At 43.3% G+C, this 20,139-nt stretch overlaps 1 protein-coding gene across 7 annotated transcripts in view; it reads right to left on the bottom strand.

Moving 5' to 3' along the window:
- LOC139756440 (neuron navigator 2-like) overlaps window positions 1-20,139 on the bottom strand; it is a 368,656-nt gene that overhangs the window by 99,361 nt on the left and 249,156 nt on the right. For all 7 annotated transcript variants that reach the window (XM_071675884.1, XM_071675886.1, XM_071675885.1 and 4 more), the window contains 2 exons: window positions 7,397-7,622; window positions 3,278-3,567 (listed from right to left, as the gene is read on the bottom strand). In XM_071675884.1, coding sequence (XP_071531985.1) covers window positions 3,278-3,567; window positions 7,397-7,604 — 498 coding nt within the window. In that variant the 5' untranslated portion in view covers window positions 7,605-7,622. The remainder of the gene's footprint in view (window positions 1-3,277; window positions 3,568-7,396; window positions 7,623-20,139) is intronic.

Here is a 20,139-nt window from a genome sequence, read left to right as displayed (position 1 = left end):
AGTAGCCAGTCCTCAGGAAAGGAAATGAAAGTAATATCTATAGAAGAGAGAAAGAGAAGTGAGACAGTGGTATAGGTAATAGAAGGACAAGTATGAGGTCATACTGGAAGAGACGATAAATCAGACTGTTAAACTCATCATTGCTTCAGACGGCACAGTCAGCATGTAAGTGAGAAACTTCCCAGATGTAACAGCAGTGCTCCAAACAAGAATAACACTATTCCTTACATAAATGAAACAAAAGAGGAGAAAAGAACACCATTTCTTAAAAGCAGACTTAACTATTTGTGCAAATCGGGATCTCCAAGTCAAATACAAATAAGAAGAACAGTTATTCCAAGTTTACTTACTGTTTAAAGGTGGAATTATAGATGCAGTAAAAAGATGGGAATGTAGTGAGTTTTTATAAAAAGAAAAACAAAACAAAATTGAGTTTTAAATGCATTAACTTAAGGTTGCATCTGCTCCATTGTGAAATCCTATCCAAATCTGAGTTTAGAGAGGTGGTTGTGTTAAGATGAAATGCAGATTAAGAAAATTTGAAACATCTCAATGAAGTGGAGGAATGTCATATTAATAAGTCATTATATGAATGTATTTAATCATATGATGAAGAGAGGAAATCACTGATAAAAAGGAGGAACAGCACAAGAAAATAAAACAGAACCTTGAGGGATACTGTTATTAACTGGAAAAGAGAAAAAGGTAGATCCATAAACAGTTGTAAAGGCAGACTGGCAAGAGAGAAGGCTGGATATAAGAGAATCAAAAGATGGCAGAAAACCAAAATGGGGGAGCTTGGAGATAAGATCCTGATGCCACACACTATCAAAAGCTTTTGAGATATTGAGGGGAATAAGAAAGGATTCCCCTCAGTCACAATGATATGATAACCAGATATTAGTAACATGGGAAAGGAAATCACTAGGGGAACTGCCCATTTCTTTGTTCTCTTCCTCACAGTAAGCCCAAACATTACTCCTACAACATTCCAACACCATTCTTCTTCCTTCCCTTTGAGCTTAGTTTCACTTAGAGCCAGAATATGCAGGCTCCTCTCCTCAAACACACTATCTGTGTATCCCTTCTAGAATCTAATCCTCTTACATCCATGCATATTCAGACCCTGTACAATTTACCATGTGATTTACAGAGTATAAGGTGAACCACCCATGTTTTCCCGCTTGCTACCTGTTTCATCTTTAACATCAATTTTCTCCATTATTACTGTGAATATTTAAGCAATCATGAGCCCATGAAGTGGGTAACAAGCTATGGAAGAAAACTAAGAAGAATAAATAAACTTAAATTGAATAGTCTTTTTTTTCTCCTCTATGATAAAATAGTCACATCTAATGTGGCTTAAGCTGATATTTGGCTTGACATAACATACGTGTCCAATATGTGGCAACATGGTAACAAATCAAAATATGACAGGATTCTCTATAAGCAACCATTAACACATTAAAGTGGATGCTTTACAAATCTAGGATTACTATACCATACAGTAAATCTCCATGGAGAAAGGGGTTTCAAAGCAAAGTAATGATATTTTTCAAATATTCAAATTCACATTTAGATCACTACAAATTCTATGTGGGCTTGATTCAAGTGTTAACTTAGGATTCATAATACTTCAGTAACAGCATATGGACGAATACAATGCCATGCTAAGAGGCTTACTCCTTGTAAGTGAAGAATAAGATGAACTGAGCAAGGAAAGAGGGTGAGTAAACCAGATGTTGTGCAATATGGCATGTAATGTAGTAGAGAAATTTCTAAGAAAAAGTACAGGTAATGGATTAATAGTGCATATAATGAACTTGACAGGAAGACTTAAAAAGAGTGCAATTTTGGAAAGGCTTGCAGCTGTTCCTGTTGAGGGCAGAATAACTCCTAGCATAGAAAAAATCTACAACTGCATATGATGGTATCACTACTTCATGAATCAAAGCATATTTTCAAATTAAAGTCCTTAATATTCTATTACCAAATGAATAATAATAAACTGATTCACTTTCTCATATGAAAGTAGAAAACCAGTACATTAGAGCTGAAATTGTTGTTCAGTTCAGTACAAATGGTTACCATTCCATTCATCTATTCGCATGATTAAAAAGATTAACATGGAATAAATGATACTGTTTCCTGTGTCCTGAATGGTCCCACCTGAAGCTATCTATACTCATATGTGGATTGAAGGAACTTCCCTCAACCTACCTGAATATGACACAGTTACACTCAACCCACTATAAGAGGTGAAGCTCTTCTTAACCTCCTGAAGTGCACTGCATCTATTCTCAACCCACCGGAAAGTGAAGTGTCACGAATTCATCTATCTTTCTATATCCATCTTTATCTCTGATGCCCATTACCTCCGGGAAGTCCCTCAAGGGGGTGGCCATTGCTAAAGTCCTCATAACTGACCTTCTAGCGTTAAGTACCTCACTCTTTAACAGATGATCTTACCTAATATTCATAGCAACTACTATCTAATGTGTCTACCTGGTCTTCCAACCCAATAATTTTACCTCCCGCCTAACTAACCCACTACTTCTACCAAATGCTCCTGCCTAACCAACTCACTACTTTTACCTAATGCTCTCGCCTAAATAACCCAATACTTTTGCCTAATGCTCCCACCTAATCAACCCATTACTTTTACCTAATGCTCCTGGCTAATGAAAATGCCCTTACACCCATTGGAGTGTAATGCTTCTGCCTTCAACCCAAGAGACTGTGATGTAGCTGCTCTCAAACCAAACAAATGTGGTGCAAAGGTGAAGTTCTTAGCAAAAAATCCTGTGTTCCAATGGTGCATATCAATATGAATATTCTATCAATATCCAGTCCAATCTCCACTCTGCATTTTCCTAATCCCTATTCATTCATTTACCTACAAACTACTCTTCAATCACCTACCATGAGTGGAGGACAAACTTCACATCCACAACTTTTCTTTCTTCACTAATACATCCTTAAGGTTTCATTAGTCAAAAACAGATCATTTTGTCTCTCTTTGCTTTGATGTTTGTATGGTAATAAACATATTGCAATTTTCTCAGAGCAATAATAATACATCATAATCGTATTCAAATATGCTCTTTCCTTCTTTATTCCAAACTGGAATAGTTCAAGGGAGTATTCCCTCTATGGATTATTCAACCCAGAGTTAATAAAAAATCATAGTAAAGATCCCTGTATTTTGTAGTTCAATGTCAGTCTGACCTTGGTCGGTTTCGAATTTTTGGGAAACTTAATCATTGTTAATACAAACCTGTGAAAAAGCAGGACAAGAGCGATATCTTGAGCGTCTTGTAGCAACCTCCCACCAAGGTAGTTGTGAGCGATCTCTTCTGGATATCGGCAATACTTCAGATGATTCCACAACACCTTTCTCTTCCCACAGTGGCTCCATTGCCCAGGTGCGTGCTCCTGAGTTGCAGCAGCCATGGTGGCATGATGTTGTTCGAACATCACTTGTCATCGAAGGTGAGCTTCGAGCACGACCTCTCTTGCCACCTCCAGACCGTACAGTGGCAAATCCATCATGCACTGCTCGTCCACCTTACATTAAGGTATAAACACAGCCATTAATTTCCTTATGGTATATCCATTTATGGACTACGTTATTTCATCCAGTACAGGTGCAAAATTATCATAAAATAAACATGCTATATGATACTATTAGCAATGCTATAAAAAATATTGTACTGAAATGCATAATAAGAAAAACTTCACCATATATGAATACCAGATAAAATAAGAAATGTGCTTTTCTGCATTTGTGTTTTCTAAGTAGGGGGCTAATAAACAAAAAAAAAATCCTAGTTTGATTAAGTAATAACCCAACTTCTACAGGAATGGGGGGCTGACTCATACATTCATCAATTTTCACTGTACCCAAATGCATCTATCATGCTAGGTGAAGATAAGTGGGGTCCCTCCAGGCTTAGTGCTAGTGATTAATATTTCTGAGTTACATAAATAATTTTTTAAATGGGGCAGATTCTTATGAAAATATGTTTGCTGACCAAGCTAAAATATCAAAAATGTACAAGGCAAGAGTGACTGAAATACTGCAAAGAAACCAAGTCATCAGCTACATGATTTATCACATTCAACCTAAGACAACAGGACAACAGGAAATAAAATGAGTCATACTGTAAGAGGGAGCTAGTTAACAATATATCAAACTTGTCTTCAGAATAGTATGTGAGAACAGTTGTGAGCTAGGCAAATATATATTGATCAGTTTCCAAATTGCCCTCAGGTACAGTATATGGACAACGAGATGTTCAGGAGGACATACATGAAGTACAGTGAGTTCCCCCCTAATCTGGAATATGACATAACAGTCTCGACTCCTCACTAAAAGAGCTACACAAAAAAGCAGGAAAGGGTCAACAGGAACTCAACAAAAGGGGTACCAAAATTGAATAAAATGAGCTATGAAGAATGGAGGGATGCCCTCAATCTACCCACATCAGAAAGAGATATCAGGGGAAGATTGATAACTTATCATAGATTTCTAGAACACCATGATAATGTAGCACAGAACTGTTTTTGAACAAGAGGGCATAACTGGAAGTTAGGCATGATAAGTGCACAAAGTGACAGACAAATTGTTAATTCCGCAATAGAATCATCAACTCCCAAGACAAAAGTAAGCCCATGGGAATTGAATGTAACTATCATTGATAAATAAAAAAGAAATACAAGACAGGAAAACAGTGTTCTACAAGCATAAAACTACCTCATGTGCATTTACAGGCTATAAAAAAGTATTCAAAGGCACCATAAATTAACTGAGCTGTACAAAGATTATGCAAAACATCAATTGCTATGGAACAGTAAATCCAGGATGATTAACAAAATATTTTCACATGCAGCTCCTCAGAATAGTTGAACAGTTCCTAGATGGGCATGCTAAGTTGTTTCTAGATTATACCTTGTGAATATCTAGTGAACTCTTCATGGGTCTTCACTCCCACAGTCCAGGCTGGGCCCAAGTTGCTGGAATGGGTTGTTGGTTGACCAACCTGCTGGAAGCCACAGCCCTCAGGTCCCCATAGCCTAACTGGTCTGGTACACTAAATACCTACTTGTTCAAGGCACTCAAGAATTTCTGTACCATGCATATCATGCTGTCTGATGGTAACTGGCAAGATGTTGAAGAGTCTTGGGTACTTGATGTTTAAGGTGTTTCTTTTTGTGCATATTGCACCTTTGGATTTCAGAGGATTTTCCAGATATAGAGGGTGATATACAGCACTGAGTACCTATCCTACCTACACTCCTGAGAGTACAGTCTCAGTGACTTCTGCCACTTCCACTAATTTAGTTTTTCTACCATAATGAGCCATAAAATATTTCTGAACACATTCTACTTCTATAATTTTATCTGCCTTGTATAATCATGTCAGAACAAAGTAATATTCTATCAATGAAAGAATTAGTGTCTTGAAAAGTATCATCACTGATGTTTCTTCACTTGTCTTGGAAGTCTCCAGGATCCATCCCACCATCCTTGTGAAGGTAACTGTTGCTTTATTTTCTGAAGGTAAGGTTGTTAGGCATTATTACTCCACGGCCTTTCACATTATTCAGTTAGTTTATGACAATGTATGTGTCTGTCCAATACTCTTGACTGTTTTCATATTCTTCATTTTTCATAGTAAAAACATGTTCTCGTGACCCAATGGAAAACTTCATTTATGTCTCTTTGTAGCCTCTCAGCATTCTCTACTGATGTGATTTTCATACCAAGTCCTCATGCAATACATGTTATGCATTTCTTTATAAAGACAAAGTTCCAGGAATCCAATCCTGGGGCAGTTGTGCATAGGCATGACCCTTTAAAAATCCTGTGGTGATGTGATATCTACAATGTGTAGCAAGGAGGTGTTACTGATCAGGAAGAAATCTGTTGCGTTAAGGTGGTTTTTGGCTCACTGAATACCCGTTCATATTTTTCTTTTCTAATATTACTCCTTTCCTTACAATCATCTGTTAAATGTGACCTCTGCAGATGTATGGGGCCTATGAATTTTGTGATCCTCATTTTGCATTTTGTATAAAAGTATTTTGGGTTATTTCTTATCTAATCATTGGCTCTTTCATATTCATCTTTTTCCTGTGTTTCGCGAGACATTTTGAGTTTTTGGTCTACATGTGCCGGTTCATTTGATAGGTTTTCTTCCTTTTTCTGGTGAACTGTGGCATCTATTGTATATCTCCTGTATATGGCTTGTCCTCATTCTTCCCTGAACCTTTGGCGCTTTCTTTTTTGCTGGTACATGTCTGTTGCATATTTGGAGTAAGAAGTCGTTATGTCTTTAATACGCACCTCTGTTTCTGGTAATCCGCAAGGATTCCCATAGTATGCAGACTTTTCGCTGATCACATCCTCCTTCATTTTCCTCTCTATTAAAACTGAAATTACTGAAGACATCTCCACAGTCAAGTGTGTTTTGCATGAGCAGTTTAGCATCCAAACTTTTATCAACTTCAATTAGGCTGTGATTATATCAAGTCCACATTATTCGTAAAGTCAGTCCAGAGTGTAATTTCTTCTGGTTGGTTGCAGGAGAGGTGAGCCATTCATTGGGGTGTGGTGAGAATACAGCCATGATTAGGTGAGTGGCACGGATGGTGAACCATTCGTGGGGTAGTGTAAGAGATAAGAATCATGAGTAGGTGAGTGGCATGGAAAGAGAGGCATAACTGGGGTAGTGGCATGGAATGGAAGGAGATCCATGATTGGGGAAGTAGCATGGGAGGCGAGCCAAGAATAAGGAACTGGCATGGATGTAGTAGTGGAAGAGGGCGGCGAGCCATTACTGGGGAAATGGCAATGGAAGCAAGCCATAAGTGAGGATGATGAGCAAGTAGAGCCATGTGTGGGAAAGAGGCTGTACATGATGTGGTGTTCAATAAAAGTTCTTTAAATACTGTTTTCCAAGTTCAATTCAAAGTGCCTTGGTCTGAATACCCTACAAACATATTAGTCTCATATGACATTTCAGACTAAGAGGGCAGCACAACAAAGTGCAATATTGAGAATGCCAAAGTACTCTGGAAGTTTACCATATGTACAGCAATCAACAAATACTCTGCATTGGGAGAATACTTGTAAACAAATAGTGCATCAGCAATTTTCAAAAATGACATGAATGAGAAAAAAAAATAAATGAGGGAACGGTACTGTGAAACAATAACAACATGTACATGATGATATAGAATGTGATGAAAACCATGCAATGGTTCTGTAGTGAGAACTAAAGGTGGCTACTGGAACCATCAATGCCAGAATATGCAACATATTCCTTCAAGAACTGTCAGACTTCCAAGCATGTGTCAACTTTAAGAAAAAAAAAAAAATCCTTGCAGTCACCTGCACATTCATTAGCACCCACGTAGCCATTGACCAAGCCACCGTTGAGTGCGAGCTTTGGTACATGGGGGAGAAGATGGTTGGTGGTGGTGGGCGTGGGGAGGTGGTGGCCATTAGGGAGGTGGCCATTATTGTGGTTGTGGAAGAGGGTTGGGATGACAGTCAGGCGTCGGCCGCGGGGTAACGTGGCGTACCCGAGCTCCGTCATGCCCACATCTGACCCAATCTGGAAACAATCAGAAAATCAGGTCAAAATAATTACGTAGACATGAAGCGGTTATTCCTTCTACATACATGAAAGTCTGAATAGATGAAGTTTATTAAGGTTACAGATGAACCTTGTGATCCTGCTGTTCGTGTGAACATAATGAAAAGCTTTACTTTGTTAGAACAAAGTAAAACCCCACTCAAAATTCCACATAAGTATGATATTATGACAATCTCTCAAATATTCCATTTACAATATTACACGTCGAAAATTTCGGCGTAAAATTACTTAGAAAACAGCTTTTATTACTATTATTATTATCATTATTATTCAATAAGCTGTCAGTCAAAGAGTGGAAAAACTAAACTGTGGTTGTGCAGTAACTTAGAAAATTACCTTACACAGAAACACATTACGTATTATATACTAAGTTAAAGAGGCAGGTAGGTGATGTAAAGGAAGTCATTTTATTTTATTGGTCTGACTTCTCTCTAGTCTGAGGTAAAATCAATTTCTTCCTCCTGGTGGGGAATACCTGGTGAAGTTTCCGGGATCTTCTACCCCAGCAGCAGAGGCTGGGTCCAGCCTGCTGCACTGGGCTGCTGGGCGACCAAAGCCTTGGGAGCCTCAGCCCGCAGCCTAACACAGATCCCCACAGCCCGCAGCCTAACACAGATCCCCACAGCCCGCAGCCTAACACAGATCCCCACAACCCGCAGACTAGCACAGATCCCCACAGCCCGCAGCCTAACACAGATCCCCACAGCCCGCAGCCTAACACAGATCCCCACAACCCGCAGACTAGCACAGATCCCCACAGCCCGCAGCCTAACACAGACCCCACAGCCCGCAGACTAACACAGACCCCACAGCCCGCAGCCTAACACAGATCCCCACAGCCCGCAGCCTAACACAGATCCCCACAGCCCGCAGCCTAACACAGATCCCCACAGCCCGCAGCCTAACACAGACCCCCACAGCCCGCAGACTAACACAGACCCCACAGCCCGCAGCCTAACACAGACCCCCACAGCCCGCAGACTAACACAGACCCCACAGCCCGCAGCCTAACACAGATCCCCACAACCCGCAGACTAACACAGATCCCCACAGCCCGCAGCCTAACACAGATCCCCACAACCCGCAGACTAACACAGATCCCCACAGCCCGCAGACTAACACAGACCCCACAGCCCGCAGACTAACACAGACCCCACAGCCCGCAGCCTAACACAGATCCCCACAGCCCGCAGCCTAACACAGATCCCCACAACCCGCAGACTAACACAGATCCCCACAACCCGCAGACTAACACAGACCCCCACAGCCCGCAGACTAACACAGACCCCACAGCCCGCAGCCTAACACAGACCCCCACAGCCCGCAGCCTAACACAGATCCCCACAGCCCGCAGCCTAACACAGACCCCCACAGCCCGCAGACTAACACAGATCCCCACAACCCGCAGACTAGCACAGATGCCCACAGCCCGCAGACTCACAGACGCCCGCAGACGTGCAGACCCCTACAGCCTGACTGGTACAGAACAACATGGGAGAACTTGTACAGAACACTTCTAAACAACTTTCCTGTGCATTCTCTGGTCTTTATGATGATTGCATGCAAGGTGGGAAGACTATTAGGGCCCGGATGTTTAAGGCGTTCTCTCGCTTTGTACATGTTGCACCTTTGGATTCCAAAGGTAGTATTTTAAAGTCTTCTATGCTTGTCTTGCTAGTACGATGTTAGTCCCGAGTGTAAGCTGGGAGCCATGTCTTCTAGGATTTTCCAGGAATAGATGATGATATATCTTTCCCATCTGCGTTCCAGAGAGGAAATATCATCTTAGATTTCAGTTGTTCCCAGTATTCAGTTTCCTTTACCACCTTTTAATGTGGCCAATGAAAGAGCTCAATATCTAGTACCGCAATTTCGCTTCCCTTGAAGGATGCTGTTATAACAGTAAAGTTCAATTCGTGAAAGAACTCGCGCCTTCAATAATAGTAACTTGTTTTCCTTTCTTTCTTAACAGTTCGCAGGATCCAGCCCATCATCCTTCTGTTATAATATGTATATTGTGAAAAGCCTACAGTAAAGCTTAGCCTGGACAAGACTATGACCCTGGTTTGGTTTGTCTCAAAATTAAAGAAATTATAACATGAATATTAGATATGGTCAGGATCAGTGCCTGCTTTAATTATAGCTGGCTCATAACCTAAAAAATGAAACAAAGATTCTCCCAGGGCAGTCCCATCTCAACATGCTCGGTACTCAGTTCTTTGCAACAGCAGCACTAAACCCACACACTAGTTCAGAACTAACCCAAACGTAAGTTGAAAATGAAATACCCCTCCAACCGCGCACGCGCGAGGTAGCGCTAGGAAAAGACAACAAAGGCCACATTCGTTCACACTCAGTCTCTAGCTGTCATGTATAATGCACTGAAACCACAGCTCCCTTTCCACATCCAGGCCCCACAAAACTTTCCATGGTTTACCCCAGATGCTTCACACGCCCTGGTTCAATCCATTAACAGCACGTCGATCCCGGTATACCACATCGTTCCAATTCACTCTATTCCTTGCATGCCTTTCACCCTCCTGCATGTTCAGGCCCCAATCGCTCAAAATCTTTTTCACTCCATCCTTCCATCCTTCCACCTTCCACCCATATCGTTGGAAGTTATGGTTCGGTCACATGGAGACAATGAGAGAGGAAAGATTGACAAAGATGATATATGTGTCAGAGGTGGAGGGAACGAGGAGAAGTGGGAGACCAAATCGGAGGTGGAAGGAAGGAGTGAAAAAGATTTTGAGCGATCGGGGCTTAAAGATACAGGAGGGTGAAAGGCGCGCAAGGAATAGAGTGAATTGGAACGATGTGGTATATCGGGGTCGACGTGCTGTCAATGGATTGAACCAGGGCATGTGAAGCGTCTGGGGTAAACCATGAAAAGTTTTGTGGGGCCTGGATGTGGAAAGGGAGCTGTGGTTTCGGTGCATTATACATGACAGCTAGAGACTGAGTGTGAACGAATGTGGCCCTTTGTCCTTTCCTAACGCTACCTCGCGGGGGGAGGGGGGTGTCATTTCATGTGTGGCAGGGTGGCGACGGGAATGAATAAAGGCAGCAAGTATGAATTACGTGCATGTGTATAAATGTATATGTCTGTGTATGTATATATATGTATATGTCTGTGTATGTATATATGTGCATACGTTACAACGTATAGGTACGTATATGTGCGTGTGTGGGCGTGTATATATATACATGTGTCTGTGGGTGGGTTGGGCGACAAAGTATAATAAATATATAAATAAATACTTAACTTTAAAAATGTTTTTGAGAAATGACTCCCTAAAAAAATTCAAAATTCAAAAAGTCTATAAAAGCCGAATGATGAAGACCTCCTCCACTATACACCACCTACACTGTAGCCTTCGTAGAAGACGTAGCCTTTTCCAGTAAAGTGAAAATATTGGATCACAGACACAACCGAATGTCGACCATCATACGAGGTCTTGTGGAGTGGACGCGCGTCCATGTCTTATGCCATATTTGTATTGACCAGTGTTGCCATCTCCCGTACATAGATGTACAATTATGGTGATGACCACAACCGGATCATGGGGCCCCCATGTTAACTATCTTCTGGGGGCTACTTAGCCCCTTGGACACAAGGCTACGACCCTTGAGCAAGAGAGGGACGACCCTCTGAGCTTTGGGTTCGACAGTACGACCCCTGAGCACGAGGCTGTGATTTCTGAGCATGACAATACGACCCTTTAGGTACGACCCTAAAGCAAAGCAGTACGACCCTTGAACAAGACAATACGACCCTTTAGGTACGACCCTTAAGCAAAGTAGTACGACCCTTGAACAAGACAATACGACCCTTTAACACGACAGTATGACCTTTGAGACGACGGAACGACCTATGAGATCAAAAATGCGACCCCTGAGCACAATGATACGACCCTTGGGCGAAACGGTACGATCCTTGAGCACGACGGTACAACTTACCACCATGACGGTACGATCCTTGAACACGACGGTACAACTTACTATCATGACGGTACGATCCTTCTTACCACCAAGACGGTACGATCCCTGAACACAACGGTACAACCTACCACCATGACGGTACGATCCTTGAGCACGACGGTACAACTTACCACCATGACGGTACGATCCTTGAGCACGACGGTACAACTTACCACCATGACGGTACGATCCTTGAGCACGACGGTACAATTCTCAAATATGATGGTAGAAACTTTGCATTGGATGGCCAATCCGTCATGCTGGGCCCAGTCTGTTGGACTGGGTCGCTAGTCCACTAAGCTGTTGGAGGCCGCCGCTTGTAGGCCCCCCCACACACACTGGTGTGGACCAGTTTGTAAGTCGATGTAAAGTGTCGTCTTGACCTTCTCCACTGTGTCTCCCAAGCTGTTTGTGGCGGTGGCTGGCGAGGGTGGAGAAGAATCTTGTGCCCTGCATGGCTCACGTCTTCACTCTCTCTCTCTGCATACGACACCTATGGATACCAGAGGCGTCGTAACCTTCCACCACGCCTACCAGAGGCGTCGTAACCTTCCACCACGCCTACCAGAGGTGTCGTAACCTTCCACCACGCCTACCAGAGGTGTCGTAACCTTCCGCCACGCCTACCAGAGGCGTCGTAACCTTCCACCACGCCTACCAGAGGCGTCGTAACCTTCCACCACGCCTACCAGAGGCGTCGTAACCTTCCACCACGCCTACCAGAGGCGTCGTAACCTTCCACCACGCCTACCAGAGGCGTCGTAACCTTCCACCACGCCTACCAGAGGCGTCGTAACCTTCCACCACGCCTACCAGAGGTGTCGTAACCTTCCGCCACGCCTACCAGAGGTGTCGTAACCTTCCGCCACGCCTACTAGAGGCGTCGTAACCTTCCACCACGCCTACCAGAGGCGTCGTAACCTTCCACCACGCCTACCAGAGGCGTCGTAACCTTCCACCACGCCTACCAGAGGCGTCGTAACCTTCCACCACGCCTACCAGAGGCGTCGTAACCTTCCACCACGCCTACCAGAGGCGTCGTAACCTTCCACCACGCCTACCAGAGGCGTCGTAACCTTCCACCACGCCTACCAGAGGCGTCGTAACCTTCCGCCACGCCTACCAGAGGTGTCGTAACCTTCCGCCACGCCTACTAGAGGCGTCGTAACCTTCCACCACGCCTACCAGAGGCGTCGTAACCTTCCACCACGCCTACCAGAGGTGTCGTAACCTTCCGCCACGCCTACCAGAGGTGTCGTAACCTTCCACCACGCCTACCAGAGGTGTCGTAACCTTCCATCACGCCTACCAGAGGTGTCGTAACCTTCCACCACGCCTACCAGAGGTGTCGTAACCTTCCACCACGCCAACCAGAGGTGTCGTAACCTTCCACCACGCCTACCAGAGGTGTCGTAACCTTCCACCACGCCTACCAGAGGCGTCGTAACCTTCCACCACGCCTACCAGAGGCGTCGTAACCTTCCGCCACGCCTACAAGAGGTGTCGTAACCTTCCACCACGCCTACCAGAGGTGTCGTAACCTTCCACCACGCCTACCAGAGGTGTCGTAACCTTCCACCACGCCTACCAGAGGTGTCGTAACCTTCCACCACGCCTACCAGAGGCGTCGTAACCTTCCACCACGCCTACCAGAGATGTCGTAACCTTCCGCCACGCCTGCCGTACCAGCAGGAGGTAATTTCCCAATGGAAGGTGGGGGCCCCACGACTTCAAAGAAGGTTTTCACCAGCTGTACAGTTGATGGCTATACGCCTCTCCCGTCTATGAGCTCAGGGGGGGAAAATAATCTCATGAGATTGGACCCAGTTACCAGTCTACTCAAACGCTCATGACGTTATGCCCAAAGGTCGTGCTCAAGGGTCGTACCGATGTGGTCATGGGTCGTACCGTTGTGATCATGGAGCGTACCATCATGCTTAAGGGTCGTACCGTTGTGCTCAAGGGTCGTACCGATGTGGTCATGGGTCGTACTGTTGTGTTCAAGGGTCGTACCGTTGTGCTCAAGGGTCGTACCGTCGTGCTCAAGGGCCGTATCGTTGTGCTCAAGGGTCGTACCGTCGTGCTCAAGGGCCGTATCGTTGTGCTCAAGGGTCGTACCGTCGTGCTCAAGGGCCGTATCGTTGTGCTCAAGGGTCGTACTGATGTGGTCATGTGCCGTACCGTTGTGCTCAAGGGTCGTACCGTTGTTCTCCAGTCGTACCGTTGCGCTGAAGGGTCGTAACGTTGTTCTCCAGTCGTACCGTTGTGCTCAAGGCCGTACCGTGGTGCTCAACAGACCCGCTGGTCTTAGGGCCACCTGTTTTGGTGCCCACGTGCTTTAGGGTCCCTGGTCTTGGTCTTGGGGGCCCCCTGGTTCTAGTGCTTCCATGCCTCAGGGCCCCCTCTGTCTCGGGGGCCCCTGGTTCTAGTGCTTCAATGCCTCAGGCCCCCTCTGTCTGGGGGCCCCCCTGGTTCTAGTGCTTTCATGCCTCAGGGCCCCCTCTGTCTCGGGGGCCCCTGATTCTAGTGCTTTCATGCCTCAGGGCCCCCTCTGTCTCGGGGCCCCCCTGGTTCTAGTGCTTCCATGCCTCAGGGCCCCTCTGTCTCGGGTGGGCCCCCTGGTTCTAGTGCTTTCATGCCTCAGGGCCCCTCTGTCTCGGGGCCCCCCTGGTTCTAGTGCTTTCATGCCTCAGGGCCCCCTCTGTCTCGGGGGCCCCTGGTTCTAGTGCTTCAATGCCTCAGGCCCCCTCTGTCTCGGGGGCCCCCCTGGTTCTAGTGCTTTCATGCCTCAGGGCCCCCTCTGTCTCGGGGGCCCCTGGTTCTAGTGCTTTCATGCCTCAGGGCCCCTCTGTCTCGGGGGCCCCCCTGGTTCTAGTGCTTCCAAGCCTCAGGGCCCCCTCTGTCTCGGGGGCCCCTGGTTCTAGTGCTTTCATGCCTCAGGGCCCCCTCTGTCTCGGGGGCCCCCCTGGTTCTAGTGCTTCCATGCCTCAGGGCCCCCTCTGTCTCGGGGGCCCCCCAGGTTCTAGTGCTTCCATGCCTTGCCCCCCCCCCAGTCTTAGGGGGGCCCCTGGTCTTTGGACCCCCTAATGTCTTACTTCACGAGGCAGGGACGTGGCGCACGCACCGAAGACAACTGGTACTGTAGTCTATAATATATATATATATATATATATATATATATATATATATATATATATATATATATAGTGTGTGTGTGTGTGTGTGTGTGTGTGTGTGTGTGTGTGTGTGTGTGTGTGTGTGTGCGGCCCAGGTGTGCAAGGGGCCGTGGGAGGAGAACCATGCGTGTCAGGGTTGTGTGTGGGCCGAACAACAGGTCCACAACCTGTAATTTTCTGGAAACCTTTACCTGTGTTGCGTTCCCTCTACAACCTGGACCATACCACGGGAGGCGGCGCCCCGTGAACGCACAACAGTAACAGCGTCACACTTACCCAGCGAAGGTACAGTCCAGAGGACGCTCCACACCGCGCACCGCCACGATTAATGGTGTTGTGAGGGAGCGTGGGCAGCGCCTTCAAGTTTGTCCTTCTATATGGTCCGTCTGGTCATGATCTTCCTTCTATATGGTCCATCTGGTCATGATCTTCCTTCTATATGGTCCATCTGGTCATGATCTTCCTTCTATATGGTCCACCTGGTCATGATCTTCCTTCTATATGGTCCATCTGGTCATGATCTTCCTTCTATATGGTCCATCTGGTCATGATCTTCCTTCTATATGGTCCATCTGGTCACTATATGGTCCATCTGGTCATGATCTTCCTTCTATATGGTCCATCTGGTCATGATCTTCCTTCTATATAGTCCACCTGGTCAAGATCGTCCTTCTATATAGTCCACCTGGTCATGATCTTCCTTCTATATGGTCCATCTGGTCATGATCTTCCTTCTATATGGTCCATCTGGTCATGATCTTCCTTCTATATGGTCCATCTGGTCATGATCTTCCTTCTATATGGTCCATCTGGTCATGATCTTCCTTCTATATGGTCCATCTGGTCATGATCTTCCTTCTATATGGTCCATCCGGTCATGATCGTCCTTCTATGTGGTCCATCTAGTTGCATGCACACATCACCTCCCCACCATGTTTCGTACCACACTCACTGTATCATCACACGACCACCTCACACACTGTTATGTCCCTATCTGGCAGTTAACATCCTCATCAACAACTAAATATAGAAAGTACAACAACCAAGCCTTTTTAATAACAGGGTAGAGGGGGCCATTTTAATCAACAAAACCTGAATATGGGTGAGGACCATCTTCGAGCCAGAGGACCAGAGCAAAAACGTAACTATTAAGGCGTGTTCTCCCAATCCTAACTCTTTTTAAGTCTCTTGTGTACTATTTCTTTGGACAAAATGCAGTTCCTTATGTCAATGTTCCAACAGTCTAGGTTAATTCCGGAAAACAATACTTTTCTTACGAAGTGACACGTTTTTCTTCTACTACTTTGACTGTCTTACTAAAACTTTTCCAATCAACGTCTACACCGTCTACTACTTTGACTTTAACAATACTTTTGTTACGAAGTGACACGTTTTTCTTCTACTACTTTGACTGTCTTACTAAAACTTTTCCAATCGACGCCTATACCATTAGTTTCAAAAGATCACCCAGGGTTCATCCTAGCCAAAGCAATACCACCACAAAAATTTGGAAGTCCAAAACCTGGTATATCTTGACCTCCCCCTCGCTTGCCATGGCTGAGGCACCGAAGTTCCACAAGCTGTTGTGTTAGATCCCCAATTATTTAACTCTGTAGCTCAGGGTTTACGTCAATGGTTTCTGGCCTTTCTTAATTAAAAGTTCTCTTGTCTTCAGAAAACCGCGCTTCATTTTCAGTTTCACATTCAGTTTCATCGATAACCATTCTATTCATATATTGAACTATATCATGTCATTATACACCAAGTATCTCAAAAATCATTTATTACAATTATGTCCTCGAATATTTGATATGAATAATGGCGTCCTAGATTATATGATAATAATAGTAATAATGACGATAATAATAATATTAATAATAATAATGATAATAATAATAATATCAATAATAATAATAATAATAATAATAATAATAATAATGATAATAATAATAATAATAATGCTTATTGGTCTGTATTATCAAGTGGTTTTGTGGTGTGACAGTGGTACCCAGACACTTCAGCATTAGTCACTTTACACACTCATCCACTTACTTATAATTACTTATAATTACGAGATCTAACAATTCATCAGGTCTGATAGCTTCATGGTAACAACTTGGTGCAAACTATTTTCCCCTTGTGTTTGATGATGATATTTATTATGCCAAGTCTAATTATGTACATCCCATCATCTTCTTACAATAAACATAACAGTTAATAAAGAAATACTAAATTCTAGACACTCCAAATTCTATTGATAGCAATGCTTTTGACAAGATAACACTGTAGAATTAAATCATACATGGAGGAAGTTTGGAAAAGTTTCAGCAACTTATTCAAAGTGGTAAAGGAAACAAGTGTGCCACTGCGTAAGTAACAACTGTTTTCCACGTCTAGGCTACAATGGTGGAACACTTCAATAAAGACGTGTTTGATGTACAAGAAAACAACACCCAAGAAGTTGTGAGAGAAAATTCACAAGACTAAACACATAACTTTGTGTAGACAAACATGCAAACAATTTTTTTTTTACTGCTGATGACATCATACAGGAACCCGCTACAATGTTATAGTTACGTTAGAAACAAGACATTCATTACTCACTCAATTCTTCCTTTACGACATGATCACTTGTTAAACAACACAATGAATCATAGTACACATCTTACACTCATCTCCTTCCATTGTTACCACTAAGGACACATCTAGATTTGCAGATCTAGTGGCACTGATAACACAAGATAACATTTTGCAACATTATCGACGAAATAAAGATAAACTGTTAATATCAAACACAATAAAAATAAATACAAGAGCAGGTCCTGTTGTGAAGTTATATCCACGAACATTGAAAGAGACAGAAATGATTACTGTCAAGTCCTTGCTCGACCACTTTTGAATAAGTCACTGGCTACAAATACAAAAAAAAAATCCACTGAAATTCCACGGGACTGAAAGTTCGTGAATGTAACATATCCAAAAACTGTAACAAGTCGTTATCAGCTAGTTAGCTTATTAAGGTCCACAGTTTAGCAAACTTCTGGACACTATATCTCGAGACATGGTTGTAAATTGTTGACTTGACCACTTAACTAACGACTCCTATGGTTGTAAATTGTTAACATGACCACTTAACTAACGACTCCTATCCTGGGTCTTGATACAATCGTACAAGTCTGACACATCTGCTTGATTTCTTGTATGTCACAATCCACAAGAATGATGAAAGCAAAATGGCAGATGTAATATCAAAGGAAAACGTTTGGTTAAGTCCGGCATCAAAGATTGAGGCCAGAAGTTCAAACACTTAGTATATATGACATCGTATTTTGGTAGTTAGAAACCTGGTTGTTTGGCCTTAACCATACAATGTAACGATGATTGGTCTGGCCTCAGGATGGTAGATAACAAGAGGGGTCCCACTGGAAGCCATCTTAGAACCATTTCTCTCTCATATGTATGTCATGGCCAAGGACACTGGGCTACGACGCTGTGAGATATCAAAATTCGACGACGAAATGAAGATAACACAAAATCACAAAAGAAATTGAACATATATATACACTTACATATACAGCAAGTAAACGCAAAATGAGGAAAAACAGGTTTGATATAACCTCATGTGACCCAAAGCCAAGGAAATGCACAAAGGTTATATATAAAAACGAAATACATTTCTAAAACTTCACCAGTATGGCGGTCGAAGTCTTATCTGCAAAACTTAACTTCACGTTTTATAATTCCCTGGTGCGTCCACCCAGCTTGTGAGAAGACATAAGACAAGATGAGACATAGTACTGGGGGGGTGTGAGCTACCAAGATGACACCAAGACTGAGACAGAAAACCCGTCAACACCAAGACTGAGACAGAAAACCCGTAAACACCAAGACTGAGACCCGTCAGCACCAAGACTGAGACAGAAAACCCACGAGAGCAGTCAGGATTTCTATGATCGTGTCTTAAACAAAGGCTGTAAGGCGATCTGATACAGATATTCTCAAGAAAATCAAAGACTTTGACGAATTTTGATCTAACAAGTTATTTAAGACCAGATCACACTGGCTGTACTCGTAGTAACAGATACAAACGCCTGGGCCAACGTTATATTTCGACTAAGGCGAAATACCTTTCCTTCACCATGAACTACTCATCAAAATATGGAATAATTGACCACAAACAAAGGTCGAAAGTCACAGCACAGATGCGTCAATAAAAATACACTGACATACTTCCCCTTCATCTCCATAAGTGACCGTTTACGTCTCCCTGGGTATAAAATTTCCACGTATTTCTCCTGTTTCTGATATCTTCTGTTCACAAACAACCTGCGAACGATTCTGTTGTCTGTTAGTTTGTATCTCCTTTGTATTTACCCAACCGAACTTCTATGGCTGTAATTAAACCCATAAGCAATACAGTTATGTTGGATGTCCGATCACCATAATATGGGGTCGTACTGCAGTGTTCAAGGGTCGTTCCATTGTGTTCTGATGTTCCGTTATGGTCAAGGTCGTACCCTCGTGCTCAAGGGTCGTAACATCATCGTGTTTAAAGGTCGTATCATCGTGTTTAAAGGTCGTATCGTCGTGTTCAAAGGTCGTATCATCGTGTTCAAAGGTAGTATCGTCGTGTTCAAAGGGTCGTATCGTCGTGTTCAAAGGGTCGTATCGTCGTGTTCAAAGGTGGTATCGTCGTGTTCAAAGGTCGTATCATCGTGTTCAAAGGTGGTATCGTCGTGTTCAAAGGTGGTATCATCGTGTTCAAAGGTCGTATCATCGTGTTCAAAGATCGTATCGTCGTGTTCAAAGGTACTATCGTCATGTTCAAGGGTCGTATCGCCATGTTGAAGGGTTTAATAGTTTCAAACTCTTTCTTTCTTTCCTTCTTATGGCAAATAACTTTCAGCACACACTTCAGTCTCTGATTCACACACTCCAAACCCACAGATACTATTACCACACCATCAAGACCTCAGCACCTTGCAATCTTAAATCTCCTTCACAAATATACAAGTATATATATATATATATATATATATATATATATATATATATATATATATATATATATATATATATATATATATATATTCGTATGAGTCCACGGGGAAAATGAAACACGAAAAGTTCCCAAGTGCACTTTCGTGTAATAATCACATCATCAGGGGAGACACAAGAGAGAAATATAACAGTCAGTTGATATATATATATATATATATATATATATATATATATATATATATATATATATATATATATATATATTCTTTCTTTCAAACTATTCGCCATTTCCCGCGTTAGCAAGGTAGCGTTAA

Source organism: Panulirus ornatus, chromosome 21, assembly GCF_036320965.1.
Source record: "Panulirus ornatus isolate Po-2019 chromosome 21, ASM3632096v1, whole genome shotgun sequence".
NCBI classification, from domain to species: Eukaryota; Metazoa; Arthropoda; class Malacostraca; order Decapoda; family Palinuridae; genus Panulirus; species Panulirus ornatus.
This window is presented reverse-complemented; position numbering and strand designations above follow the sequence as displayed.